The sequence below is a fragment of the Arachis stenosperma genome, chromosome 5 (assembly GCF_014773155.1).
Source record: "Arachis stenosperma cultivar V10309 chromosome 5, arast.V10309.gnm1.PFL2, whole genome shotgun sequence".
In the NCBI taxonomy this organism is placed as follows: Eukaryota; Viridiplantae; Streptophyta; class Magnoliopsida; order Fabales; family Fabaceae; genus Arachis; species Arachis stenosperma.
The window spans coordinates 129,755,580-129,780,188 of record NC_080381.1 but is presented as its reverse complement, the minus strand read 5'-3'; the positions used below and the strand labels follow the sequence as shown (position 1 = coordinate 129,780,188).

The window sequence follows — 24,609 nt, the reverse complement described above, 5'->3', positions numbered from 1 at the left end:
TTATTTTGTTGTAAAAAATACTCATTTTCTTCTAAATTTACGTTGTTAAAAGAAAAAATTTTATAAAGATATCTTATATTTTATATTCTATAAGTGTACTGTGTCTTTCAAATAATTTATAATTTATAATTTATTTTCAAATTTTTTAAAATTTTTGAAAGAATTAACTTTGATTAATAAAATATGTGATAATTTTTAACTAAACACTCTATAAATTATTGGTATTTTATAATTTTATCATGTACTATTGATATTGTTATATTTTTTATATAATTATTATATTAAAAATAAAATTATGAAAAAAAATTATAATTATATATATATATATATTAATAAATCTTTTAAAAAACTAACTCTAATAATTATATGTTAATTTCTTTTATAGAATAAAAAAATTATTTAAAATTCGATCCCTCCATATTAAAATTTTTAGATCCGTCCCTGCTAGCAATATTAGAAGCTATTTATTTTTTGTAATGTTATAAGACGGAGTGTACTGAATTTTTTTTTTCATTAGACATTTTTAAGATATTAGATATATTTACGAACACTGAGATGGATGAACAATACCTGGAAGACGATGACATTAACCGACAAAAAGAGCTAGTTTGTGACCAAGATATGATGGATGAACAGAATGAATTCGAACAAGATTTCTGAGATGAATTTACTGAGTGAACGTATTTTTCTGAATCTGATCAGTCAGAAGCTGCTTATGCGGTTGACTCCATGTAAGACATTACAACTTTGAATTTCAGTGAAAATTGTGCAGAAAAAATTGGTAAATATCACTTTTCTACTTTGCAGCTTGCATTTGATTTTTATCTGAAGTACTCAAAGTCGAAGGGCGTTGGACATTGTAAAGTCTCTCAGGACCATAAACTCAGCCACTGCAGACTTCTTACTCGTCCCAAAACCCACACAAATCGGTAAGACGAGTCAGGCTTGATATTGTTGTCACCCAATTCTACGACTTCATGATGATGGTTCTTGAGATTGCTTTCTTTGAAACCCAGGACGTCAAACACGTTTTGAAACATGATGTCGGAGTCCGCTCCTGTGTTGACCAAAATTCGCTTGACCAGACCGGTCCCGATTCTTGCCGTAATCACCATCAGCAGGTCCTCCGGGAGGTCGTCACACCAGCCGTAATCAGGTCCCGCAATTTTAGTTTACTTGGTTACAAAGGCTAGAGCAAGATTGAAGTTCAAACTTGGAAACACCACAAATTGATAAACACGCAAATTGCATTAAATAAGTCAATGTTATTCAAACCTTACAATGGAACCTAAGTCCCAAAACTAAACAGTGGCAATCTATATTACTATAAATATATGTTAGCATGTTCATGATCACATTTTGTCCCATGTAAGGTTTCTTGGTATGCTTAATATGCCACAACTACCAAGAAATTCCACATAACATATTTAACATAAATATATACTTATAAGTTTCTGGATTTTATGTGTTTCCTTAGCTACAACTTCCAACTAAATTTTCATTAACGTCTGAGATCCTCACAATCTTCTTCAACTTGACCAGCTGCAGAAGGTTAGGAGCCAACAATTACATAAATATAAATAAATCATCAAGAAAATGCAAGGTTGTTTTTGTCCTTTGATCAAGAATGAAAACAGGATTAAAGCAAACGTAACGATTTTACGGGCAAGAAACCGACTAACCTCCGAGATTTATGGCCAGGTTTGCTTGAGCATCAGCTTCAGAGTTTTTCTCCTTCAAAATCAACAGAAACATGTTACTTATACTTCATATAAAAGCTTATGACATATATGCTCATTACAGTCAAATTCTAGTTCGAAGTAGCATTTGAATTTTACACGATCTAGCTTCTCAAAACATTTAGATCATGTGATCGCTTCACTAGATATGCATGCGAATTACAAAACCAGAAACATGATATCAGAAACGCTTGTACGATGGCAGTTGTTTATCTAAGTTGCATGTGTGGAATTATCCACAGAAAAAAGGATGGGAAATTGGCAATAATTTCATTATATTGTACAAAAAACACTTAATATAATGCCATTTAGAAAGTACCCTAAGAACATGGTTGATTTGGAACGACAGAAAGTTCGCCTTCAGCTGGTTGACCTGAGCACATAACATGGCCATATTCTGATTTTTTTGCTTCCACTCACCGTTTACCTGATAGTTATTTTTATTCAAAAAAGAAAAAAGAAAAAACGCACAACACTTTTAGTCAAAGTAATAAAAATAAATCTTGGTAATGCTTAAAATTATATGGGCAGCCCGGTGCACAAACATCCTGCATTAATGCAGGGTCCAGGAAGGGCTACACCTAAAGGGTGCATTGTACGCAGCCTAACCTAATAATTACATCAGTGGCTATTTTCACGGCTTGAACCCATGACCTTGAGGTCAGACACAGAGACAACTCAACCATTGCTCCAAGGCTTTCCTTCAATGCTTAAAGTTACATGAATAGATAAAACTACCCTTAAATGTATGACCATATGTAATTAATGCTTACTCAATTATCACAATTAAATTAACGGTGTTATCCCAAAAATTAAAATATCAGTTATTTTGAAACATCAATCTTTTTGTTTTAAGAGAGATATTTTGAAACAAAGCAAGTATAACTAACAATTGGAATTACATTTTCTCATTCCTCAAGCTTATGGCATCTTTTAAGTTTTAAGAGATTATTTTTCTTTCTATTGGTATTCAGAAGCAACTTTAAGAAATGAAACACAGACGAAAAGAGGAAATAACGGGGAAAAAGAAAAAAGTAAAAATGGTGTGTTAGTCTGTAACATAACACACCTGCTTGCAGACAAGTAAGGAATCTCCTCGGATTTGAATGTGCCGATATCCTTTCTGAAGGGCCTGTTTCAATCCTAAAAGTAAAGCTCGATATTCAGCAACATTATTCGTCTGAGTACCTACTCCTTCACGTATTCGATAGACCTGTGAAAAGACTTTTTAGCAAAATTCTACAAAGAACGCAAAAACAAAATGAATATTTGTACGCAGTTTACACCTTGCTCCCATCTGCAGCACGAAGTATAGCTCCTGCACCAGCTGGTCCAGGATTTCCTTTAGAAGCACCATCGAACTCAAGGGTGCAAGAAAGCTGCAAATATAGATATGTAAAATCTTGAAGCTGCATTGTTCTATACATTAAGTGTCCCAAATACTATACGTGGAAAGAGAGGTGTACCAAAAAAGAACATCATATGAAAAAAGCCCCAAAAAATAATAATACATAATAATAAGAAAGGAGTGCAATCCAAATGTCAAATGCATTGATTTTGAACTAAGACCGATGAAGACATTTCATCCAAATAGAATGTCATCTGATATTATGCTTATATGCTGTTAAATGTTAGAAAGTCTAACAAATTCTTGACTTAGAATACTTCAGTGAAACTTGTAAGCATAAATTCATTGTGTTTTTCCAAATATTTTGAATAAATAAGTTGCAGAACAAACATAAGCAAAGAAAGAATACAATGTATATTTCCGCCCAGCCAGAACACGTTTTACTTTTAGCATTTTGAAAGTGAACACATGAACAATTTTATTCTGCCTTGCTGGTGGCTGGTGCCACCACTAACCTTCAGCTACAAGAATTATTGCATACATGCATGTATTAACATTAGTCTAGGATGATTGGGATTTTAGAGTTTCACATTTGAGATGTAAATCGTCCACAAAATGTCCAAAATAGAGTTAAATATGATTGCCAGAATTTTATGCTGTATCTTTAAAAATTTTTTCAAATACCAGAACTTATACGCATATAATGACTTTAAGAGTACTTATAAGTTCACACAATAACTAAGGAATGGGAAGTGAAAACTATATGAGTGGCAATTACATTAAATAATACGAACACCATGCACTTCGACAAATAGACATCTATGCTAGGAATTAGGAAGTGAATCCTGATATCGCAATGAAAATAATAGATAAACCAACTTACAGAATTAGACAACTGAGCTTGGGATCCACCTAGTGCGAGTTGCCTCTGAGAATTTGTTGAAACTAAAGGAGATACCTCTGGTGTAAGTTGCCTCTGAGAACTTGTTAAACCGAAAGATGACCCACCTAATAGAACTTGCCTCTGAGAATTTGTTGAATGTAAAGATGACCCAGAAAATTTCTGAACAAGAAAAGAAAAGGAAAGGAAAAAAAATTACGAATCAAAGACATACATCATATTTAAACAATCAAAGACATTACAAATTTGAGTCCCATCAAAGGCATAAAAATAGCCCTCAGACAACCCTAATAACTACAATAGATCAGAAATTTGCATGGACTGTTCATGCTGCAAGCATAGTGTGCTTGGCTACCCGTAAACCTCGGGAACATGCTATTTAATATCAATTCTTACAAATACCGATCACACAAAAGCACCAAATTTTTGCTTCAGTTTGACAGCATTTCTTTGCTAAAATTAGGTGTATTCTTGGTAGACAATATTAAATTTAAATGTTGCTTACACTAGTATCAGATTGAAAGGCTCCTTGCAATAACTTCGATGAGGAACTCACACCTAGAGACCTTCCTCCAGATGCACATGGATCCTGAAAGATAAATTAATCTCCTCATTAAGTTATAATGTGTCAGAGACACATAGACATAAGCTTAAGCTCCAATGCTCCAAATAGATAAGGAGTCTAAAAACAGGAATGGGAAGAGCATGTATGGAAGAAGCATCATCAAAATAGGAGTGGCATTAATCCACTCCCCTTAAAAACAATATGATAAATAATGCTAATAGTAAATGAAGCTCTCAGCATTACAATTGTTTGAAAGTTTTGACTTTGGAAAGAAAGGGAAGGAAGAGAAGGGTTTGTAAAATGGAGTAAGGTTTATGTTTCAAACCCTCCATTTCTCTTCCTATGACACTTTCATTCTAAATGGAAACTCACAAACATAATCAAGGTCACAAAAGGGTACTTTCTCCCATAAATGAGGAAAATTTTCCATTTTCTCACAGGAACTACCATAGACCATAGAGTAGAGGACAATTTGAACAAGAAGAATGTAGAGAGTTCCTCTAACCTGATAAGGACAAGCAACAAGTCTTCCAAAAAGCTCTTCATTCAAATTAGTAGCACTTATAGAATAAGGGGCTCCCTTAAGCCCATTTGATACAAGGAACTCTTCAGCTTTCTTAGTTAAACAATACCCTTTCAAAATGCTTACAGGATCATCAGACACCTGTTAGTTAAACTCAATCAAAAACCTATTGAGAGAATAAACCCTAAACATCAAAATGCATCCACACCCAAATGCAGAAAACAAAAAAGATAGAAACTTTTGCATCATAAGAGCCATAATAACAAAGGTTAGAGAAAAGGGTGTTTACCGAAGAAGATGCAATGAGAGGTTGAATGTCCTTGAGAGACTTGTAGATGCCAACAACACCCCCTTTCTTCACAACATAGAAGGCGTCCTTTTCTTCAGCCATTGGAATGAAAGAACAACCACCACACTGTAAAGCCACAAAGGCATAATCATAGCTCAAACTAAGAAAAAAAACGATAATCAATGAATAATAATAACATAGACATTTTTCAAAATTTTGAACTTCATCACTGTACCTCTTCAGTCTTCACTGACAGTGGAAAAGGACGTGATTACTGCTAATTGATTACAATGAGAGCCAGTAGGTAGTGAGAGAAGGTTTTTTTTTTTTTTTTTTTGGTCTGGGTAGTGAGAAAAGTTTGAACAGCCAATAAGCCAAAGTTTCAAACTTCGTGTTATTTTGGGGGAGAAAAGTCGAAGAAAGTGTGTGTTTGGATTAAAGTTTGTAAATAGAATTTGTATAAAATTGATTTTATAAAATTGATTTTAATAAAGAGTAAGTTTAGATTAATGTAATTTATGTTTGGTAATTTTTATATTAAAATTGATTATAGTAAAATAAATGTTGTTTAAATTATACTACTCAAAATTATTTTTAGATAAAAAATTATTAAAAGAAATATCAATTTAAATAATTTTTTATATATATGCAAAATCAGAACACTAACAAAAATAATATAAAAAATATTTATCATATAAATAAAATAAATATAATAAAAAATAAAAATATGAAAGAGAGAATTATAAATTTTATAATTTCAAACAAAAAAAAATATTCTATAATTTTTTTATACTGTAAGTACTCTTTAATTTAGTATTATTTTAAATTATAAATTTTTATTATTTATTACTTTATTGTTACTTATAATTAATTATTTATTTATTTTGTCTTTTTTTTATAGAGTACATCAAAGAAATAGAAAAAAAATCATACAAATAAAAAATAATAAAAATTTCATAAAACCAACAACATATATTATATAAAAAAAATACAATAAAAAGTAAATAAAATTTATATCAATAAAAAAATAAAAATATTTTATACACAACATAAATATAATGCAGTAAAGGATAAAAAAAATTATATAAACAAAAAATAATAAAAATATCATAAAAATTAATAAAATATCTAAAAGATAAAAAAAGTCAACAAACATTTATCATATGAATAAAAGAAATACAATAAAATAAATAAAAAAATCATATAAACAAAGCCAAAAAAAAAAGATTTCATACAAAATATACATATAAAAAATAGTATAATAAATGATTAAAAAAACTCATATAAAAATATAACATGAGAAATCAGAACACTACACAAATAATATAAAAAATATTTATTATATAAATAAAAAATACAATAAAAATTAAAATATGAAAATAAGTACTAAAAATAATACAAAAATTAAAATATTCAATTTGCTAGTGATTGAAACAAATCTAAACGATTTTGATAAAAAAAATTGTAACGAAGAACTATGAAGTAGGAAGAACTACAAAGAACTACTGTGAAAGTAATAGTTACTGGTATCATTCTTATAGAAGAAAATGAATGGTAAGATTGGTTAAAAAAAATTAATTTTTCACCTAATTTTCCAAGAGTAACTAGCAACTATGAACATGAAACGCAGAAGTTACCAATTTTAGTTTCTCCTGAACGTGCGTTCACAAGCAGAATCATTTTTGTGTTCAGAAAGATAAAAATTGCCAAACATAAAAGTAAAATTTTTAAAGAGGTTCAAACGCGCTTTTCTCTTTTCCAATACTTTTGTTTCAAAGAAAAAGCGAAAGATTGAAAAAGAGAAGAGAAAGAAGAAAAGTGCATCACAGAGCTTGAAGCCCAATTATATTTGCAGGCCCATTAAAATAATTTATATAAGCTCATAGAAAGGCTCAATCCAAAAAAAGGTTAGTTCGTAGGAAGGCTCTTCAAAGTCTTCAAAAAGAAAAAAATTGACCAAAAAAAGTATTCGAAAAAAACTAATTGACAATGTAAAATATAAAGAAAACTAAACCAACTTGAGTTAGTAAGTAGTTTACTATTTTATTTAAATAGGTGTTTAAAGTTTAAATTTCGTTTAAAAGTATTATTTATTTATTTATTATATTAAAAATATCTTTTTTAATAACAAATATCTTTTAAAAAAATGTAAATTATAGTTTCTAAAAAATTTTTTTTTAGTATTTTTATTTTATTACAAAAGTTTTGTGAAACACACTAAAATTTTTTTTTAATTATTAAAAAATTAATTTTTTCTAACAACTTAACAACATCCAAAGATACTTAGAAGCATATTAAGATGTAGTTGGAAGATTGGGATGTTCTAGATCACCTCATGAAGGCATTGTCAAATAATTTAATAGGATAGATCATTTTTAGTTAACTTATGTACTGTTTTAGTAAGCTTAAAGTTGCTTCTTCTGTTAAAGATCATATCAATGAAAGCAACGTGAATTTCAGTTAAATTGAGCTACATCTTGTTGATTTTATTGAACATCATGCATTTGATATCCTCTGGAATTGTTTTTTCATCCTACAGTGTTATTGGAATATATTCTATATCATGTATCATCAATGCTTTTGACATTAATGCCTTTTCATAAACCAGAACTGGTTTGTCATGCATTCATGCATATGCATATCCTTCTAACATATTTAAGATCAAGTGACATTATACACTTTCCTCCCTTTACATTCCATCTTTTTCTCCCTTCTAAATCATAGTGTAAAAGAATCAAAAGACATTTGATAACAAGAAACTGGAGAGAGAAATGATTCCCATTTCACAATCTGTAAGGACAGTAGATACAGTTATGTTGAATAATATTTTCTTAGTTCTAAAGCTTTACACAAGTGAAAATCCACAAAATGCCATCACTCTATAACAAATTTGAAGTCTACCAAAAAATGGGACAAAAGAAAAAATACAATCTTTTGGTGTATGGAGCCTCAATACTTATTATTGTTTTATAGTTTGTAGGCTTTTTCTTGCTTAGTTCTTCAGATGGTTGTATATTGGATGATGAACTTCAACTCAAATCTGCACAAGGGCTTCAAAAAACAAGTAGCAACCGATTCCAATTGCTCATGTTTTAACTCACCTGCTCACCAATTAAGTCCAAACCCATCACTAGAAATGCTAATCCTTGGAAGAGCAAGAAATAGAAATGAAGTCCTTGTGCTGATAGAAGGCTTCTTGCAGCTGCTGTGAGCAAAAGTAAAGCGAGTGCGAGTTCCTTCCTGTATAGCATGTTTCTCTTCTTTTTTGGTGCTTCGGCTTGCTTGAGTTTGCTTAGCAATTCCAAGCCAGAGTCTGAGTTCCTCCTTTGAATCTTCTCTTCGCTGGATAACTTTGATTCTCTCTCGGCAAAGGATAGCAAGTCTGACTCGGATGATCTGCCTGTCTTCTTTGTCACAACCCACTCGTAAGCACTTCCGAGCTGGAATAGACCAGAAACCATGGCATTGAATTTTGTTACTGACATGGTGTTCTCAAAGAGGAGATAGGGAACTAGGAAAGGGAAGGCTTTCGGGGCTGGAAGGATGTTCAAGAATGACATGAAAATAGGAACATAACAGACCACCCAAAGGGGAAGTTCAGACTCAGGTATGAACATGGTCAAGGGAAGGATGATGCAGAACAAGGTGAAGGAATAGAAAGGAAGTATCAGTTTCCTCAATAGGAAGAACAAGAATATCAAGTTACACTTCTTCCAAATTGAAATCTGCACAAAAAAGTACATAAGCATTCAGAAAATTGGATTCATTTTCCAGCATAAAGATTGAACACAAGTTAAATCATAACTGAAAACTACCTTGGAAGTTATTATAGCAGGAAGACACAGCCGGAATAGCTGCATTGGACCCGAGTGCCAGCGATGTTGTTGCTTCTTGTAAGCTTCATAAGACTCTGGTAATTCACAGAGAACTTTGACATCATTAAGGTAGATAAACTTCCATCCGTTTAAGTGAGCGCGGACAGCTATGTCCATGTCTTCGACGGTGGTTCTTTCGAGCCAGCCTCCTGATTCCTCCAAAGCTTTAATCCTCCAGACACCAGCAGTTCCATTGAATCCAAAGAAATTGAGGAAATGACCATTAACCTGTTGTTCCACCTCAAAGTGAAAGCACAAGTTAATGTTCTGAAGTCTGGTAAGTAAATTCTCATCCTTGTTCACAAACGACCATCTAGCCTGAACCAAACCCAAATCAGGTTTTCCCTGTAATGAAATTGCAAAATCACAAAATTATTAGAGAATTTTTCATACCGGACATAATAAATTACATCTTTTTATTTAGCCTATGAAGATATCTAACCTTGAAATGTGGAACAGTTAGTTTGAGGAAATCAGGGTTTGGCTGGAAATCTGCATCAAATATTGCAACAAATTCATAGTCTTTGACATAGTCACATGACATTGCAGAACTGAGATTCCCAGCTTTGTAACCAGTTCTGATCAATCTATGCCTGTAGATAATGTTGACCCCTTTATCTTTCCAAGAGGAAACCTCCTCGTTGATGAGTTGCTGCAAATTCGGATCGTCTGAATCATCTAGAACTTGAATCAATAGTCTATCTTTTGGCCAATCAAGTTGACAAACAGCACCAATTGATTGTGCAAAAACCTTTCAAGAAAAAAAAAAAAATCAAATTTTCAGCCTCATGTAAACTTAGAAAATCATACTATATCTAAATTAGGCTAAACCAATTACTAAGACAAAATTCTGGGCTCTAAAGAAAGCTAGGACCTATTGAGAAATTTATACCAATAGAAGAACTCAACAAGGTCAAACAATGGCAGAATATCAAAGAACATTCTAATCAAGTTGCATTGTTTTTTTTTTTATATATATTTATGTTATATATGTTTACCTCTCTCTCATTGCACATTGGAATCTGAACAAGGACCATTGGGAAGCTTGAAGGGTCTTCAATGTCATAAGCATCTTCATCAAAGGTTGGCTTGATCTTTTTGTACTTGATCCAGAAGCAACCAAGGCAAAGAACTAACCGATCCAAGGACTGAATCATGAACAAAACAATGCAGAATTTTGACATCAACAATACTAATGGGGCAACATACTCTTCTCTGAATGAAATCCAAGCCACATAAGACCATTCAAGAAACCCATCAACCTCCCAAGGTTGGATCACACGCAAGGTCCAATTGTTGTAATGAGCAATGATCTCAATGGCCAAACCAGCAATGGAGAGGGCAAGGAACACCCTTAAGAACCTGTATAACCTCCCTCTGTGCTTTGGACCTTCATCATCAGGCAATGAAACCCTCTTCTTGATCAAGCCAAAGGAGGATTTGAATCCATTAGTTAGCCATGACAATAGGGTCAAGACCCTATGAAGCTTGAGAAGCAGAAACCATGTTAACTGCTTGGGGGTTGAAGCTTTCTGCTTCTCAAGAAACTTAGCAGAATCTGAGTCATGGATTTTCAACAAGGTGAATTCATTGACATTCTCAATTGACACCGGAAATGAACTTGGTGGTGCCATCATAAGAATTCACAACCTCAATGAAACTAACTAAAATAGATGAAAAATAAAAAGTAGAGGTTGTTAATGGATTTTGATGGCGACCAAATGAGAGCTTCTCATACGTGTTACCTCAAAAGGGTCATTGCCATATCTCTCAAAATGTGAAGAACCAACCAAACAAGACAAAACCAAAAACCCACAACACAGAAATCTAAAAGGTTGTGTTGTGTTTGAGGAAGAGTTTTAGCACTCACAAAACAAAAGCAATGAGAATATAAGAGAGAATGGAAGAAAGAGAAAAAGAAAGAGAGAGAAAACTATAGAAGCATTTTGACAGGCACAAGGAAGGCATAAATAGTGATTCAATGGTAACAACTAACAAACCAGCTTAGAAATTTGATGTCTCTCTCTCTTTTTACTTTTGGTTGGGTGAAACTGAAAATAGCAAAAGCCAAAAACGATTCTATCTTATATGATAACCAATGGTTAGTTGACACGTCAGCGAGCACACCATAAGGGGTATATGATGCACCACATGGTAATGTTTTATTATTCTCAACCTGACAAGTGGAAACAGCGAAAATGCAGATCGGAGAATGCTTCTTGTCTGTGATGACACACTGGAACCAGAAATTTCCCAACTTTTTTTTCCTTTAATTATTTATATACTTTTCCTACTCCTTCACTTACACATGTTTTGTTCAGATTATCTGAGGATTCTAACATAATAGAAACTAGAAAGAGTGTTTTTTTTTTTCCCTTTCTCTTTAATGCAGAAAAAAGAAGATATTTACGGTATTTAATGATTTCCCTTTAGCAATCAATGATTACACGGCACATTAGTTGGATTTGGTGATGATTCTATTAATCACATAATATTCCAGAAAAGCGAATTGACATTTATGATATGTTCTTTAGGTATTTATAGAAAAAAAACAATTGAATTAAATTAACAAAATAATTTAAAATGTTTATAATTTATTCAATAAATTATTCATTTGACATAATCTTAAATAGATATCAAGTTAGTTTAAAACTTTAAATCTTTCCTAGTTAACCTTGTGAGTTTTTAAATATTTTAATATTAGAAATAGTAATTTATTCTATAAAAACTCTAAAATTTGAAATTAAAAAAAAAAGTAATATAGAACTAAAAAACTAAAAAAGTATGGGAAAGGCTTTTTTTTTTGGTGACTATGGGAAAGACAAATTGTTCCACTACTTTCCAAAGATTAGATAATAAATTACCAAAATATATATGCAGTTTGGGATGATTGGCTTAACTTAAATATAATTAGCACATGAATAAAGTCATTTTCGTATTTTAATGAAATTTAAAGTTTCATATTTAAATTAAACTCTAAACAACTAATTTATTGTATCATTTCTAGGTTCTAGCTCTTTTTATAAGAGCATAAAATTTAGGAAATATTGTTTGTATTGTATACGATATCCGGACACTATATAAAATAAGTAGATGTACAAATTTTAAATTTTTACAAGAAATAGAGGCACGATATAAATTAAATATAACGTATTTTTTATATAAATTATAATAATATTTTTATATTTTATAAATATTAAAATATAAATTAATATTTTAATTTTTTATGTATTTTTTAATTATATCGAGTATTTAATATATTTTTATTTTAATAAATATTTATATACATTATTTTTAAACTATTTTAAAAATACATATTAAGAATAAAACTGAGCATATTGATATTTATAGTATTTAAGTGTGTCTAACGTGTTTGAAAAAATTTATTATTTTTATTAAGATACAATTATACATAGAAGTAGACACATGTGTCTGATGAGTGTCATATCTGTGCTTGTATTTTAGTTTTAAAAAATATTAGAGTTGCTTTTAAAATTTCTATCAAGATATTTTTTAGAGTTAACTTGTGCTTTCTAAATTTAAAATGTGTAATATAATATTATATATTAATGAACATCAATATTTATTTTTATGGTTTATTATATTTATTTCTATAAAATTATTTAATAGTTTAATTATTTTGCTGATTTCTATAGTTTTGTGAAATTTTTAATTAGATTTTTATATTTTTTTTAATTGGGTCTCTACATTAATTTTTTTTTTCCAATTAGGTCAGGTAGTAATTGACTTAATTGTATAGAAATCTAACTAAAAAAAATTGGTATAGGGACCTAATTAAAAGAAAAAAATATAAAAATCTAATTAAAAATTTTACAAAACTATGAGAACCAACATAGTAATTATCTTATTTAAATATTAAAATTAATTTCATCAAATCGAGCCTTGATGAATACTCCAAAAACTTTTTCATTTAACTTTAACTATGGGTTAAATGAATTAAAAGTGTAATTATTTCATATGTTATAATATGCACGTTAAATCTATTTATTATGTGATAATTCCATGACAAAGAGTAATTTACTTCCTCAAAAGTTTTAAGAATATTGGAGCAATTGTCTTCCATACTTTTTAGTTTCGATCTTAATCTTTTTAGTTTTTATTATTCTTATTTGTTTTAGGTAAGCTTTTATTCTTTCGATCACATACAAAGAATATTAAACTTAAAAAAACAAAATTTAAAGGAAAAAAACCCAACGCTTGGAACTGTATAATTCACAACTTTCTTGTTTATTCTTTTCTTAGGGTATCTTCTTCCTTTACTTTTCCAAACTCCAGAGTATTTCAACCATTAAAATTGAATTTTCATAGCGAAGTATTAAAGAAAATTATTGTACATCTTACTTTTTATTAGGTTATTTTACCATTAATCTATATGTTCTTTATAACATTAATTACTAAATACTAATAGTTATAAAACACTAGCTATTAGCTACTACAACAACCCTAAAGTTTAAATGCCTTTATTATCCTCTTCATGAAATTTGTTTAGACTTGAAGTTAAATCCATTTGTTGACACATGATTCTTTTAAGAGAGAAGGACAAATTGATTTTTCATTTTTTGATTCGGATATTTAAGCTTCTGATAATTTAAAAAAATGTTTAAGTTTGTAATTTCTTTAATTTAAAATCCGGACATATTAATTTGTAAGTTTAATTTTTTTTATTTTAAAAACTCTTTCACGTGTGTATTTTATATCAACCATGTTAGTATAACAGATATCACATTTGATTTTTCTATTAGATCTGACAAACCCAAATAAACATGAGAAATTGATATGTCCAAATTTTAGAAAATTAAGAACTTAAATATATTTTTAAATTTTCGAAAACTTAAACGTACGCAGATCAAAAAATCAATGACATATTTGTTTTTGTCTCTTTTTTTATATCAAAAAGTGATTGAGAGTATTTATTTTATTTTATATACACAATTTATTTTATTTTATATATACATAAAGTGATTGACCATATTTGACACAAAGTTATATAAATCAAAATAAAAAAATATTTTTTTTAAAATATTCTTTTAATTTCTGAAATATAACCTTATAATCTGGTTTAATTCGTAAAAAATAATTAAAGATCAGGATAATAGCATAAATTTGGTGTACTAATAAATTTAAAAAAACATTAAATATATTAATGTAGAAAATTATTCGATCTACTAATAATCAATAACAGCTAAAATAATTGGCTTATTTTTTTTTAACAAATTATTCATCTTCCTTTTTAACTTCCCTTTTATTTCTCTTTACTTTTTGTTACATGGAGGGAGAAGAGAAAAAAAAAAGGAGGGGGGGGGGGTTGTTCATGTCCTCCTTTCATGGTAATCTTCAACTATTTCCACATCTCTAATTACTTTGCTTGTGGACTAACTGTAATTTCTTTCAAGAAATGAAATATTATCATAGAGAGATAAAACAACGATAGAAAGAAAATAGTCATTATTATTATACAATGATTGATGGAGTTATCACTATACTACAAATGAAAAACAAGAAAGGGGTTATATGATGTTCTTTCATGTTATGTGAATTATCATGTAATATATTCCATTTATTTTGATAATAATTTACAATTTTTTAGTCTTCAAAGTCAACACAGAGAGTGAGAGTCTATAATATGTATGAGAACATATAATAAATTTATTATTAATAAAAAATTTAAATATTTTTATTAATAAATATAAAATAAATATGTTAAAAATATAAATTTTTTATTTTTAATAAAAAATTTATTTTATAATTTTAATGTATGTCTTTAGACACAAAATAAATAAACTATATACATGTGTGTATGAGAGAATTTTACAAATGATTTTTGTGCCTTAATCGATGCCGTATTTAAAGGTTATTAAAATGCAGTCAATAATCCAGCCAAATGCAAGTTGACAAAATTGGGTGTTGAATTGAATAATAAATTCAACTCCTATTTTGGTCTCATACCTAGTACTACTGGAGTTATTAGTAATTAATTACCATGAGAATTTCCACTCAAAATTTCAGTCACCAATTTAATCCAATAGTAGTACTACTATTAGGGTGGCGCTAATTTTCATGTACATTTTTCACATGGTGACCAATTTTTGCAAATGTAAATGGCATCATTGACTTTGTTTAAGGTTTTTCATGCAACGTTGGATAACAGAGACAGCAGAGCCTAATATGATGGATCTGAAGAGCTTAATTAAAAATCGAATCTATATATAAATGAAATCCGGCACCGATTGATAAGCTCGTATGTGTTTGACCCTTTTACTCTAAAAGTAAATTAGGGAATATATTATATCTATATATAGTGAGCATGCTCCAGCTTGTAATGCTTCTAATTTTGGATCTCAGTGCAACTAGGAAGGAACATATCATATTTCAGTGTTGTATATTTGACACATTATTCATGTATAATAATAAAGAATAAATAAACATCATCATTGAATTTTTTTTAATTACGTTGTATCTGCATTTTTATAGTAGTTAGTGTAGACCCACAATGTATATCTTTCTGGCTTTGGCTTGGCATGATGAGCGTGTGTCGGTGGGATAGATTAGGTTATGACTTATGACGCGGTGTTCAAAATTTTCAAAATCATTACTCATTACGATATGTATCATATTTTCTGAATAGGAAGCTAAGGATTTTAAGCAATTTTAGTCAAAATAAATATTGACACATGTTATTATACAAACTCTCTCCATATTATGTTAATACAAATAAACAATTCCTTATAAGGTTTGTGCAGGCGGTGGACGTTTAATAATATAAAAATATTATTCATACATTAAAATTCATCGTTGAAAAATAATTATTAATATATATATATATAATTTATTTTTAATATATATTTATATTTTATATTGACTTAGTGATTAACTTTAATTAATTATTAACTAATTTTAATATATATAACATAATCTATATATTTATTAAAAAATATTAAGTGACAAATATTTTTTTATTAATATTAATTAATATTTTATATTAATATTTTATTATTTTATATTATTAAAATATAGAATTTTAAAATTTAAAATTTAATATTTAAAATTTATTAAGTGGTGATTAAAATAATAATTTTTGTTAATTATATAATATTAGTAATATTTATTTTGATTCTTGAAATTTTTAGTTTTTATTAAAATAATTTATAATTTTTTTAAAAAATTAAATTGATTTTTAAATTTATAAATTGTTAATTTTCATTAGTTTTTAATTTAATTGTTGTTAACTTAGTATTAATATAAAATATTATAGTGTCAACCTAACATTCTTAATAATAAGATACAATATACTATGTCTAATCTAAGGCTTCAGGATGATAACTACGCAAACAATGCTATATTCTTTTCAAATGATTCAAAAACCTTATTTGCCAATGATTGTCCTTTCCAGAAAAAAGTATATATATATATATATATATATATATATATATATATATATATATATATATATATATATATATACTTTTTGCTTTTATTTATGAATTATATTCATCCATCATATCATGCTTCTTATCTTGAAAAGTGCAAGTTGATTGATACCTGCATGAACGTTGTGGAGCAAGCAGGACTGTTCTTTCTGTTTTGATTTAATTGATACATATGCATGCATCCAAAGTCCAAACACGATTAATGTCCTTTTTAAGATTATTTTAAAACTGCAGAAAAGTTGATACTAACTTTCAGATAACACTGTCTAGAACTGAGAATGGATAGAAATATACAATATGATAGGATTTAAATTTTATTCTAATTTTATCTGTGAAATATTTTTTTTTAAATTTAATTCTAATTTATTTGTAGGTTGAAAATCTCTTCATCTTAATTTTATTCGCACTTTAAAATTCTCAACTCTATTTTATTCGATTCTATTCGCATTATCAATTTTTTTTAAACAAATATAAAATTCATCATTTCGTATTTTATATATATTAATAAAATAAAAAATAAAACTATGTTTATATTAAAATTAAAAATAATAAAATTTTAAAAAAATTAATATAAAATTATAAATAATATGATTATTAAATTTTTATTCAAATTAAAATAATATAAATTAAGATAAATATTTTATCACTACTTTTTTTTCTAATTCCAAATATTATTCGTTAAATAACAAATATATTAAATTAATAATTTAAATAATTAGTTTAGTGATTGATTAAAGGAGGTTATATAATTTTTAAATATATATTATATAATATATAATATATTAAAAGTGAATAGAATAATATATACTTTGAATTCATATCCAACTTTATTTATACATAAATTCGTACTATATTCTATTCTATTTATAATAAATCAAGTAAATAATCTTATTTAATTGAGTTAGGTCGGATTAACTACTTATATTTAAATATAGAGAAATTCTCCATATACAAGCATTTTTTTATACAAGTCTTTACAAGTTATTATATTAACGCGCTTGAACGTTACTGCACGTTCTTCTTCCTCTTCCTCTTCTTCTTTTTTTCTTTCGTTTCTTACTTTCTCTTTCTCCTTCTTCAACCGTTACTGCACAATTTCACTGCATCGTCTTCTTCTTCTTGCTGCACATTCTTCTTCCTCTTCTTCTTCTTCTTTTCTTTCGTTTTTTGCCTTCTCTTTCTCCTTCTTCATTTACGTGCTTTTCTCTTTGTTTTCTTTTTTCGTTATTCTTGATTTCCATTATTTTTTGATATCAAGCTCTGAAATCATTTTTGAAGAAGAAGAAGCAGCAGAATATGAGGAGGAGAAAGAAAGAGTTCTGAATTATGCATAAAGTGTCCTTTGGGTGTATTTTCTATAATCGTTTGGGTGTATTTTCTGTAATCGTTTGGGTGTATTTCTGAAGTTTCATTATTTTCAAAACGATTTCAAAGCTTGATTTCAGAAACCATGAAAATCGAAAAAAAAGAAGTAAGAATACCAGTAATAAACGAGTAAAACAACTAATGAAAAGGCAAAGAGAATAACGAAGAAATATCGTTTGGGTGTATTTTCTATAATCGTTTGGGTGTATTTTCTATAATCGTTTGGGTGTATTTCTGAAGTTCTATTATTTTCAAAACGATTTCAAAGTTTGATTTCAGAAACCATGAAAATCGAAAAAAAAGAAGCAAGAATACCAGTAATAAATGCAAGTAAAACAACTAATGAAAAGGCAAAGAGAATAACGAAGAAATATCGTTTGGGTGTATTTTCTATAATCGTTTGGGTGTATTTTCTATAATCGTTTGGGTGTATTTCTAAAGTTTCATTATCTTCAAAACGATTTCAAAACTTGATTTCAGAAACCATGAAAATCGAAAAAAAATGAAGCAAGAATACCAGTAATAAACGCAAATAAAACAACTAATGAAAAGGCAAAGAGAATAACGAAGAAATACATGGACGAGGAGGAAGAAGAAGAAGAAGAAGGAGAAGAAGAGGAAGAGGAAGAGGAGGAGGAAGATGAGTTGTTCATAATCCACGGTGAGTGAAGAAGAAGAAGAAGAAGAAGAGGAAGAGGAAGAGGAAAAGGAAGATGAAGATGAGTTGTTCATAATTCACGGTGAGTGTAGCGCTTTGAAAATTAAATAACGCATTAAAAAACTCTAATGTGTAGCAACTTGTAAAACTTGTAAGTCAAAAAGACTTGTATGTATAGCAAGCCTCTTAAATATATTTAGAGAGAACTAACCTCGGTTTCGAAAAAAAAAAAAGAATTGTAGGAATAACTCACCAAGCAAACTCTGACTGATAAAAAAGTAAACAACACAATCTTGATAAAAGAGATAAATTATTAAATTAACCTAAATTTAAAACTAGTCTATTGTAATTTTAAAACTAAATTAAATCTAATTGACCAAATTAATGTAACCTAATCTAAACCCTAATTAAACTAAATTAAATAACTTAATTAACCTAAAGTTTATTGTAGAAGAATGTTTCTGGATACCATATTGTTATCTATGATATAGAATATAAAACTAAAAAATTGGAAGAATAACTCAATTGTATCGAAATAAATCCATTTCAAGATTACAAGCATATCATGATACTTATACTAACCGACTGGAAATAGATATAAAAAATAGGATAAAGTATTATTTTAGCCTATAATATTTGAATCAAATTTTAATTTAATTTTTAATATTTTAAATATTTTATTTTTATTTCAAAGTATTTTAAACAAATTCAATGAGATTCTATCATTAAATTTGATACTAATAGTTAATGAAATGATGTGGATATTAATGATATTATAAGTTATATCATCTTTTTTCATGTATTAGAAAAATATAATCAAAAATTTTTTTTAACATTTTTTCTTTTTAATTTTTTGTGTACAAAGCTCTAAATCCTAATAATCAATCATCAACATTTCAAAATTAAAGAAAAAACTTTTATATTAATGATCGTTGGTGGATCAATTTTACTTACAAACTGAAATCGAATGCTATTAGCCTTTCAATATACGAATTATTTGTGTCAAATTTAATATTGGGATAATGTTTAACTGACTTAAAACTTTTTTGAGATTGAAATAGGACGTTTGAAGATCTTGGGACTAAAATAGGACGTTTAAAATGTTAGGAATCGGCTCAAACGTTGTACACTAAAATAATATTTTATAATAACCAAAATAATACTTTATTGTTAGAAAAGTAAAAGAAAGCAGTAGAGAAAATGTTTGTGTCTATTTAAGTCATAAGGAATAATACAAATAATAAAGATGTAATATCCTATAATAAATATTGAGATATGCTAAATAATTCTAATGAACGTTAATTTATCCTAATATATTGAATTTGAAACATATTTCAAACAATGAAATAAAGAAAAAAAACTACATAACCGATAGAATGGGTGCAGACAAAATTGCTAAAAAGAAGCGCAAACAAAACTTCCAGAAAGAAGCGCAGACGGAACTGCTGCAAGAAAAGTACAGACGAAATTGTCAAAAAGATGGAGAATTGCCTGAAAACGGCTGAAAAGTAGTAAACTACGAAGAGATAGTAAAATGCCAAAGGATGACGAATTGTCAGAAAGTGACGAAAAATATATGTTTTCGCCATGAGAATAGGTAAATTGCATATGACAATGGTGTTTGATTCATTAAATTCAAAATAACACAAGACGGAGAGGATAAACTAATCGTTGAGGTGAAAAAGCATTAAAGAAATGACAAAAGACAAAAAAATGGCATAGAAGAAAAATGTGAAAAATATAGTGATTTTACAAGAAGAAAAATAGTTTATTCTCTTCATGGATGATACCATGACCCTGATACCATGTTAGAAAAATAAGAGAGAGTAGTAAAGAAATGTTTGTATCTATTTTAGTTGTATGAAATAATATAACATTAAAAGATATTTATAGGTGCTAAGAGAATCGAAATAATAAAGATGTAACATCCAATAATAAATATTCAAATATGCTAAATAATACTAATAAAAACTAATTGATCATAATATATTCTAATATTTATAATGACCAAATAATAAAAACTAACACACAATCCAACAACTTGAATCATCCGCAATGTTTTCAACTTCATCCTAACACTCTATTTGTTGAATCAAATTATATTCACATGACAGTCAAACATAACTCGAATAAGCTCATAGCCTTCTAAATAAATAAAAGGACTTGATATTGAAAGCTCCCATTTTTTATTGTTGTTAGAAATTAATACCTGATATTTATTTTTTCATTCAATCCCAATACTCTCGTATTCATGAATATGAGATTCTTTGGCTTAACTAATAACTCTATCCGATGAATGCGCAATAATACAAGATGATCGCATTATTTGAACAAAATTTCGTAGTAATCATGTCTAATGTTACGCTGGGCACCAAACCGCTGGGCAGCTACGGGTTTGTGGAGTTGAGGGTCTTCATGGGTCTGTGATGGGGAAGGCTATGCTCGAGTTTCGTCCGGCGGAAATCCTTCTCATGGAGCCCGCAACGTCTGACGCGAACCGGTTAGTGTCGGCGATGGTGGGTCTTCATTCGTCCAGGGACCGAGGGGGAGAGGAGGAAGCAAATGAGAGGTCTGTAGCGATCAGAAATATTATTGCAGGCTGTAAAGACAATTCAGTTAAGGATGAAAGTGGCACCCTTGCTGACTGTATAACATTGAATGGTACGGGCCTTAATGGAGGCAGTACCAAGAACGGGGCTGCCGTGGAGATTGGCACTGAAAAATAAGAAAACAGGGATGTAACAGATGTGGAACGGGAAGAGAAGATGCTTGAAAACAGAAAGACATGGGAATTGACTGTTGAATAAGGAGCGGTGCAGTATAATGAAGAAGATGACATTATAGCCATTTTTTCAAGAACAGAATGAAGCACTAGCTCAAAAGAGGAGATTGACGAAGCAAAAAGAAAATGCACAAAGATGCAGACCCAAAAACTAAAAAAGGTGTGTAATAATATTTTAAAATAATTTTTAGCACTTGAAATGTTAGGGGGTTAAGGCGTGTTGGAAAGTTGAGCATGGTAAAAGAACTAAAAAAGAAGCAAAAACTGAATATGTTAGGTTTGATTGAGATTAAGATGTAAGTTGTGACTAAGTTTGATATAGTACATATCTGGGAGAGTGATGCTGTGGGGTGGGAGTTTGTAGGTTCAGAAGGCACGCCCGGAGATCTGTTGTTAATGTGGGATGAGATGCTATTTCAAATGAATAACTGTTACAAATGGGAGAGATGATTATGTGTTGAAGGAGTCCTATTAAAAAATGAATTCAATTGTACCTTTTGTTTAGTATATGGTGCTCATACTAAAGTGGATAAACTGACTGTGTGGGAGGAACTGAGCTTTGTAGCTTGGTGATGTCAAGTTTCGATATGTTACATGGGAGACTTCAATGAAGTTATACAGATTGAAGACAGGAAAGGACAAGACAGTTAACACCATTGGTAGAAGATTTTAAGGCTTGGATCCAAGGTATGCAGTTAGTGGACTTACCGTTGAATGACTGAAAATTTACATGGTTCAGAGGCCGATCTTGCAGTCGAATCGATAGAGCTCAATTGAGTATAGAATGGATTGAGGAATTTTCGGAGATTCGGTTGAAAGGTGGATCGAGAGGTTTGTCAGATCACTGTCCAATTATAGTTGAGGACTCCAAATTTAGGGGTAGACCACGACCTTTTCGAAGTTTAGATTCTTGGTTTACACATGAGGGTTTTCTAAGTATGGTCAGGGAGGAATGGAGGAATCTTGGCAAGCTGCAGTTCACAGAGAAGCTGAAGGCATTAACAATGCCTTTGGGGAGATGAAATAAGGACAATTTTGGAGATATGGACAAAAAAATTTAGCACTTTAAAGAGGAGATCAAGAAAATAGATGATATGACTGGCAATGGAATTTATGATGGTACAGTAGAGGCTAGAAGGAAGGCTCTGGTAAGTTATTGCAAGCGGTGGTATGTGAGAAAAGAAATACGCTGGAAGCAACTGTCTCGATCTAGGTGTGCGAAGGATATGGATAAGAACACTAGGTACTTTCATAACTTGGCATCGGCAAGAAAGAGGAATAATAGAATTGATGCTTTGGTAATCAATGGAAGGCTGATAAGAAATCAAGCTCGGATCAAAATTGCTATCAGAGAGTTTTACAAAGAATTGTATCACCAGGAGAGATCGCCGGTGGTGAAGTTTAGGGATGGTTTGGTAAATCGGATTGATGTAGAAAAGTCAGCAAATTTGGAGAGAATGCTGACAATGAAGGAGGTTAGAGAGGTGGTTTGGAATTGTGAATCATCGAAGGCTCCGAGAAGTGATGGGTATAACATGAATTTCATTAAAAAGTGCAGAAATGATATTGGTGTAGAGTTCACGTCAGCTGTGCTGGACTTTTTTCGGTCGTCAAGGCTGCTTTCTGATTCGAATATTATGTGGATGGCACTAGCACCCAAGTTCATTGGAGCCAAGGAGATTAAGGACCTCCGCCCGATCAGCATGGTTGGATGCGTATATAAAGTAATCTCTAAAGTGATGGTTCGAAGGATGAGGTCAGTGATGATAGGTCTAGTATGGGAGACACATAGTGCATTTGTGAAGGGTCAGAAAATTCATGATGGAGCACTTATTTCATGTGAAACTGTACAATGGTTAAAGATGGGGAAGAAGAAAGCGGCGATCATTAAATTAGACTTTCAGAAGGCGTATGATCGGGTAAAATGGAGCTTTGTGGATATTATACTACAGAAGATGGACTTCGTTTGGAGGTGGAGGGAATGGATGAAGAAGTGTGTTGGTACCGCTTCGATGTCAATTTTGATAAAAGGTTTACCAACTAAACCATTTAAGATGGAGAGGGGTTTGAGAAAAGGTGGTCCACTGTCTTCATTTTTGTTTGTTCTGGTTGTTGATGTTCTTCATAGGATGGTAGGAGAGGCAGTCAAAAAAATGTATTTCATCTTTGTTGATTTGCAAGGATAATATAGAGTTGTCACATCTTTAGTTTGCAGATGACACTATATTGTTCTGCCCACCAGAAGAGGAGACTATCAGAAACTATGCCAGATTGCTGAGGTGTTTTGAGATGATGTCGGGGTTAAGCATTAACTTTGATAAATCCAGTTTGATCCCAATCAACCGTAAACAGCCGTGGATTCACAATATGTGTAACTTATTGGGATGTAAGGAGGCGAACCTTCTAGTGAGATACCTGGGCATTTCTTTAGGAGCGAACCCAAGGCAAATCAGCACTTGAAAACTGATAATTGCTAAGGTAGGGGAAAAGCTTAGTCTGTAGAAGGCAAAAGTCCTTAACAAAGTGGGCAAGTTAGTCCTGATTAAGTCTATGTTGAATAGCTTGTTGGTGTACTATTTGAGTCTGTATAAGATGTCGAAAGCAGTGGCAGAAACGTTGATTTCGTTGCAGAGAAAATTCCTATGAAGTAAGGAGGAATGTAGACATGGTATGGCACTTGTCAAGTGGGCAGTGGTTCAGACTACTAGAAAGTTGGGTGGGTGGGGTGTGGGTGATGCCATGGTGAAAAACACAACTCTCCTTTTTAAGTGGTGGTGGCGTTTCTCAAAAGAGAAGTGTCCTTTATGGAAGAAGATTGTATGCTCTTGTCACAATTTGAATCCCCAATGTGATGTTGGCAGCTCAGACATTGCCTAGTAGAGGAGGTTCATAGAAGGATATCTGTCAGCTGAGTTCAAGGACCATATTGTGAGAAATAAGATGATTGCTGGGTTGTCTATGGAGATGGGTGATGGAAGGAAGACTCAATTCTGGAAAGATGTTTGGCTACAAAGTCGTCCACTTAAGATAAGTTTTCCGAGGTTCTTCTCAGTTTCAAACCAAATAGGATCTGTTATAGGGGATTGTGGGTTTTGTGATGGGTTATAGTGGATTTG

At 30.3% G+C, this 24,609-nt stretch overlaps 2 protein-coding genes across 2 annotated transcripts; both read right to left on the bottom strand.

Annotated features, from left to right (window-relative positions):
- Positions 1-971: 971 nt before the first annotated feature.
- LOC130982219 (uncharacterized) lies at positions 972-5,709 on the bottom strand. Its single transcript, XM_057906118.1, has 10 exons — positions 5,601-5,709; positions 5,366-5,491; positions 5,059-5,217; positions 4,494-4,577; positions 3,971-4,150; positions 3,026-3,118; positions 2,809-2,952; positions 2,059-2,166; positions 1,683-1,734; positions 972-1,542 (listed from the first exon to the last, which is right to left on the bottom strand). Exons 2-10 carry the CDS (start codon positions 5,465-5,467, stop codon positions 1,502-1,504), a joined length of 963 nt encoding a protein of 320 aa, XP_057762101.1. The 5' UTR covers positions 5,468-5,491; positions 5,601-5,709; the 3' UTR covers positions 972-1,501.
- A 2,462-nt stretch (positions 5,710-8,171) lies between these two features.
- Positions 8,172-11,152, bottom strand: LOC130979280 (xyloglucan glycosyltransferase 4). Its single transcript, XM_057902690.1, has 4 exons — positions 10,239-11,152; positions 9,683-9,991; positions 9,181-9,585; positions 8,172-9,090 (listed from the first exon to the last, which is right to left on the bottom strand). Exons 1-4 carry the CDS (start codon positions 10,875-10,877, stop codon positions 8,458-8,460), a joined length of 1,986 nt encoding a protein of 661 aa, XP_057758673.1. The 5' UTR covers positions 10,878-11,152; the 3' UTR covers positions 8,172-8,457.
- Positions 11,153-24,609: the final 13,457 nt, after the last annotated feature.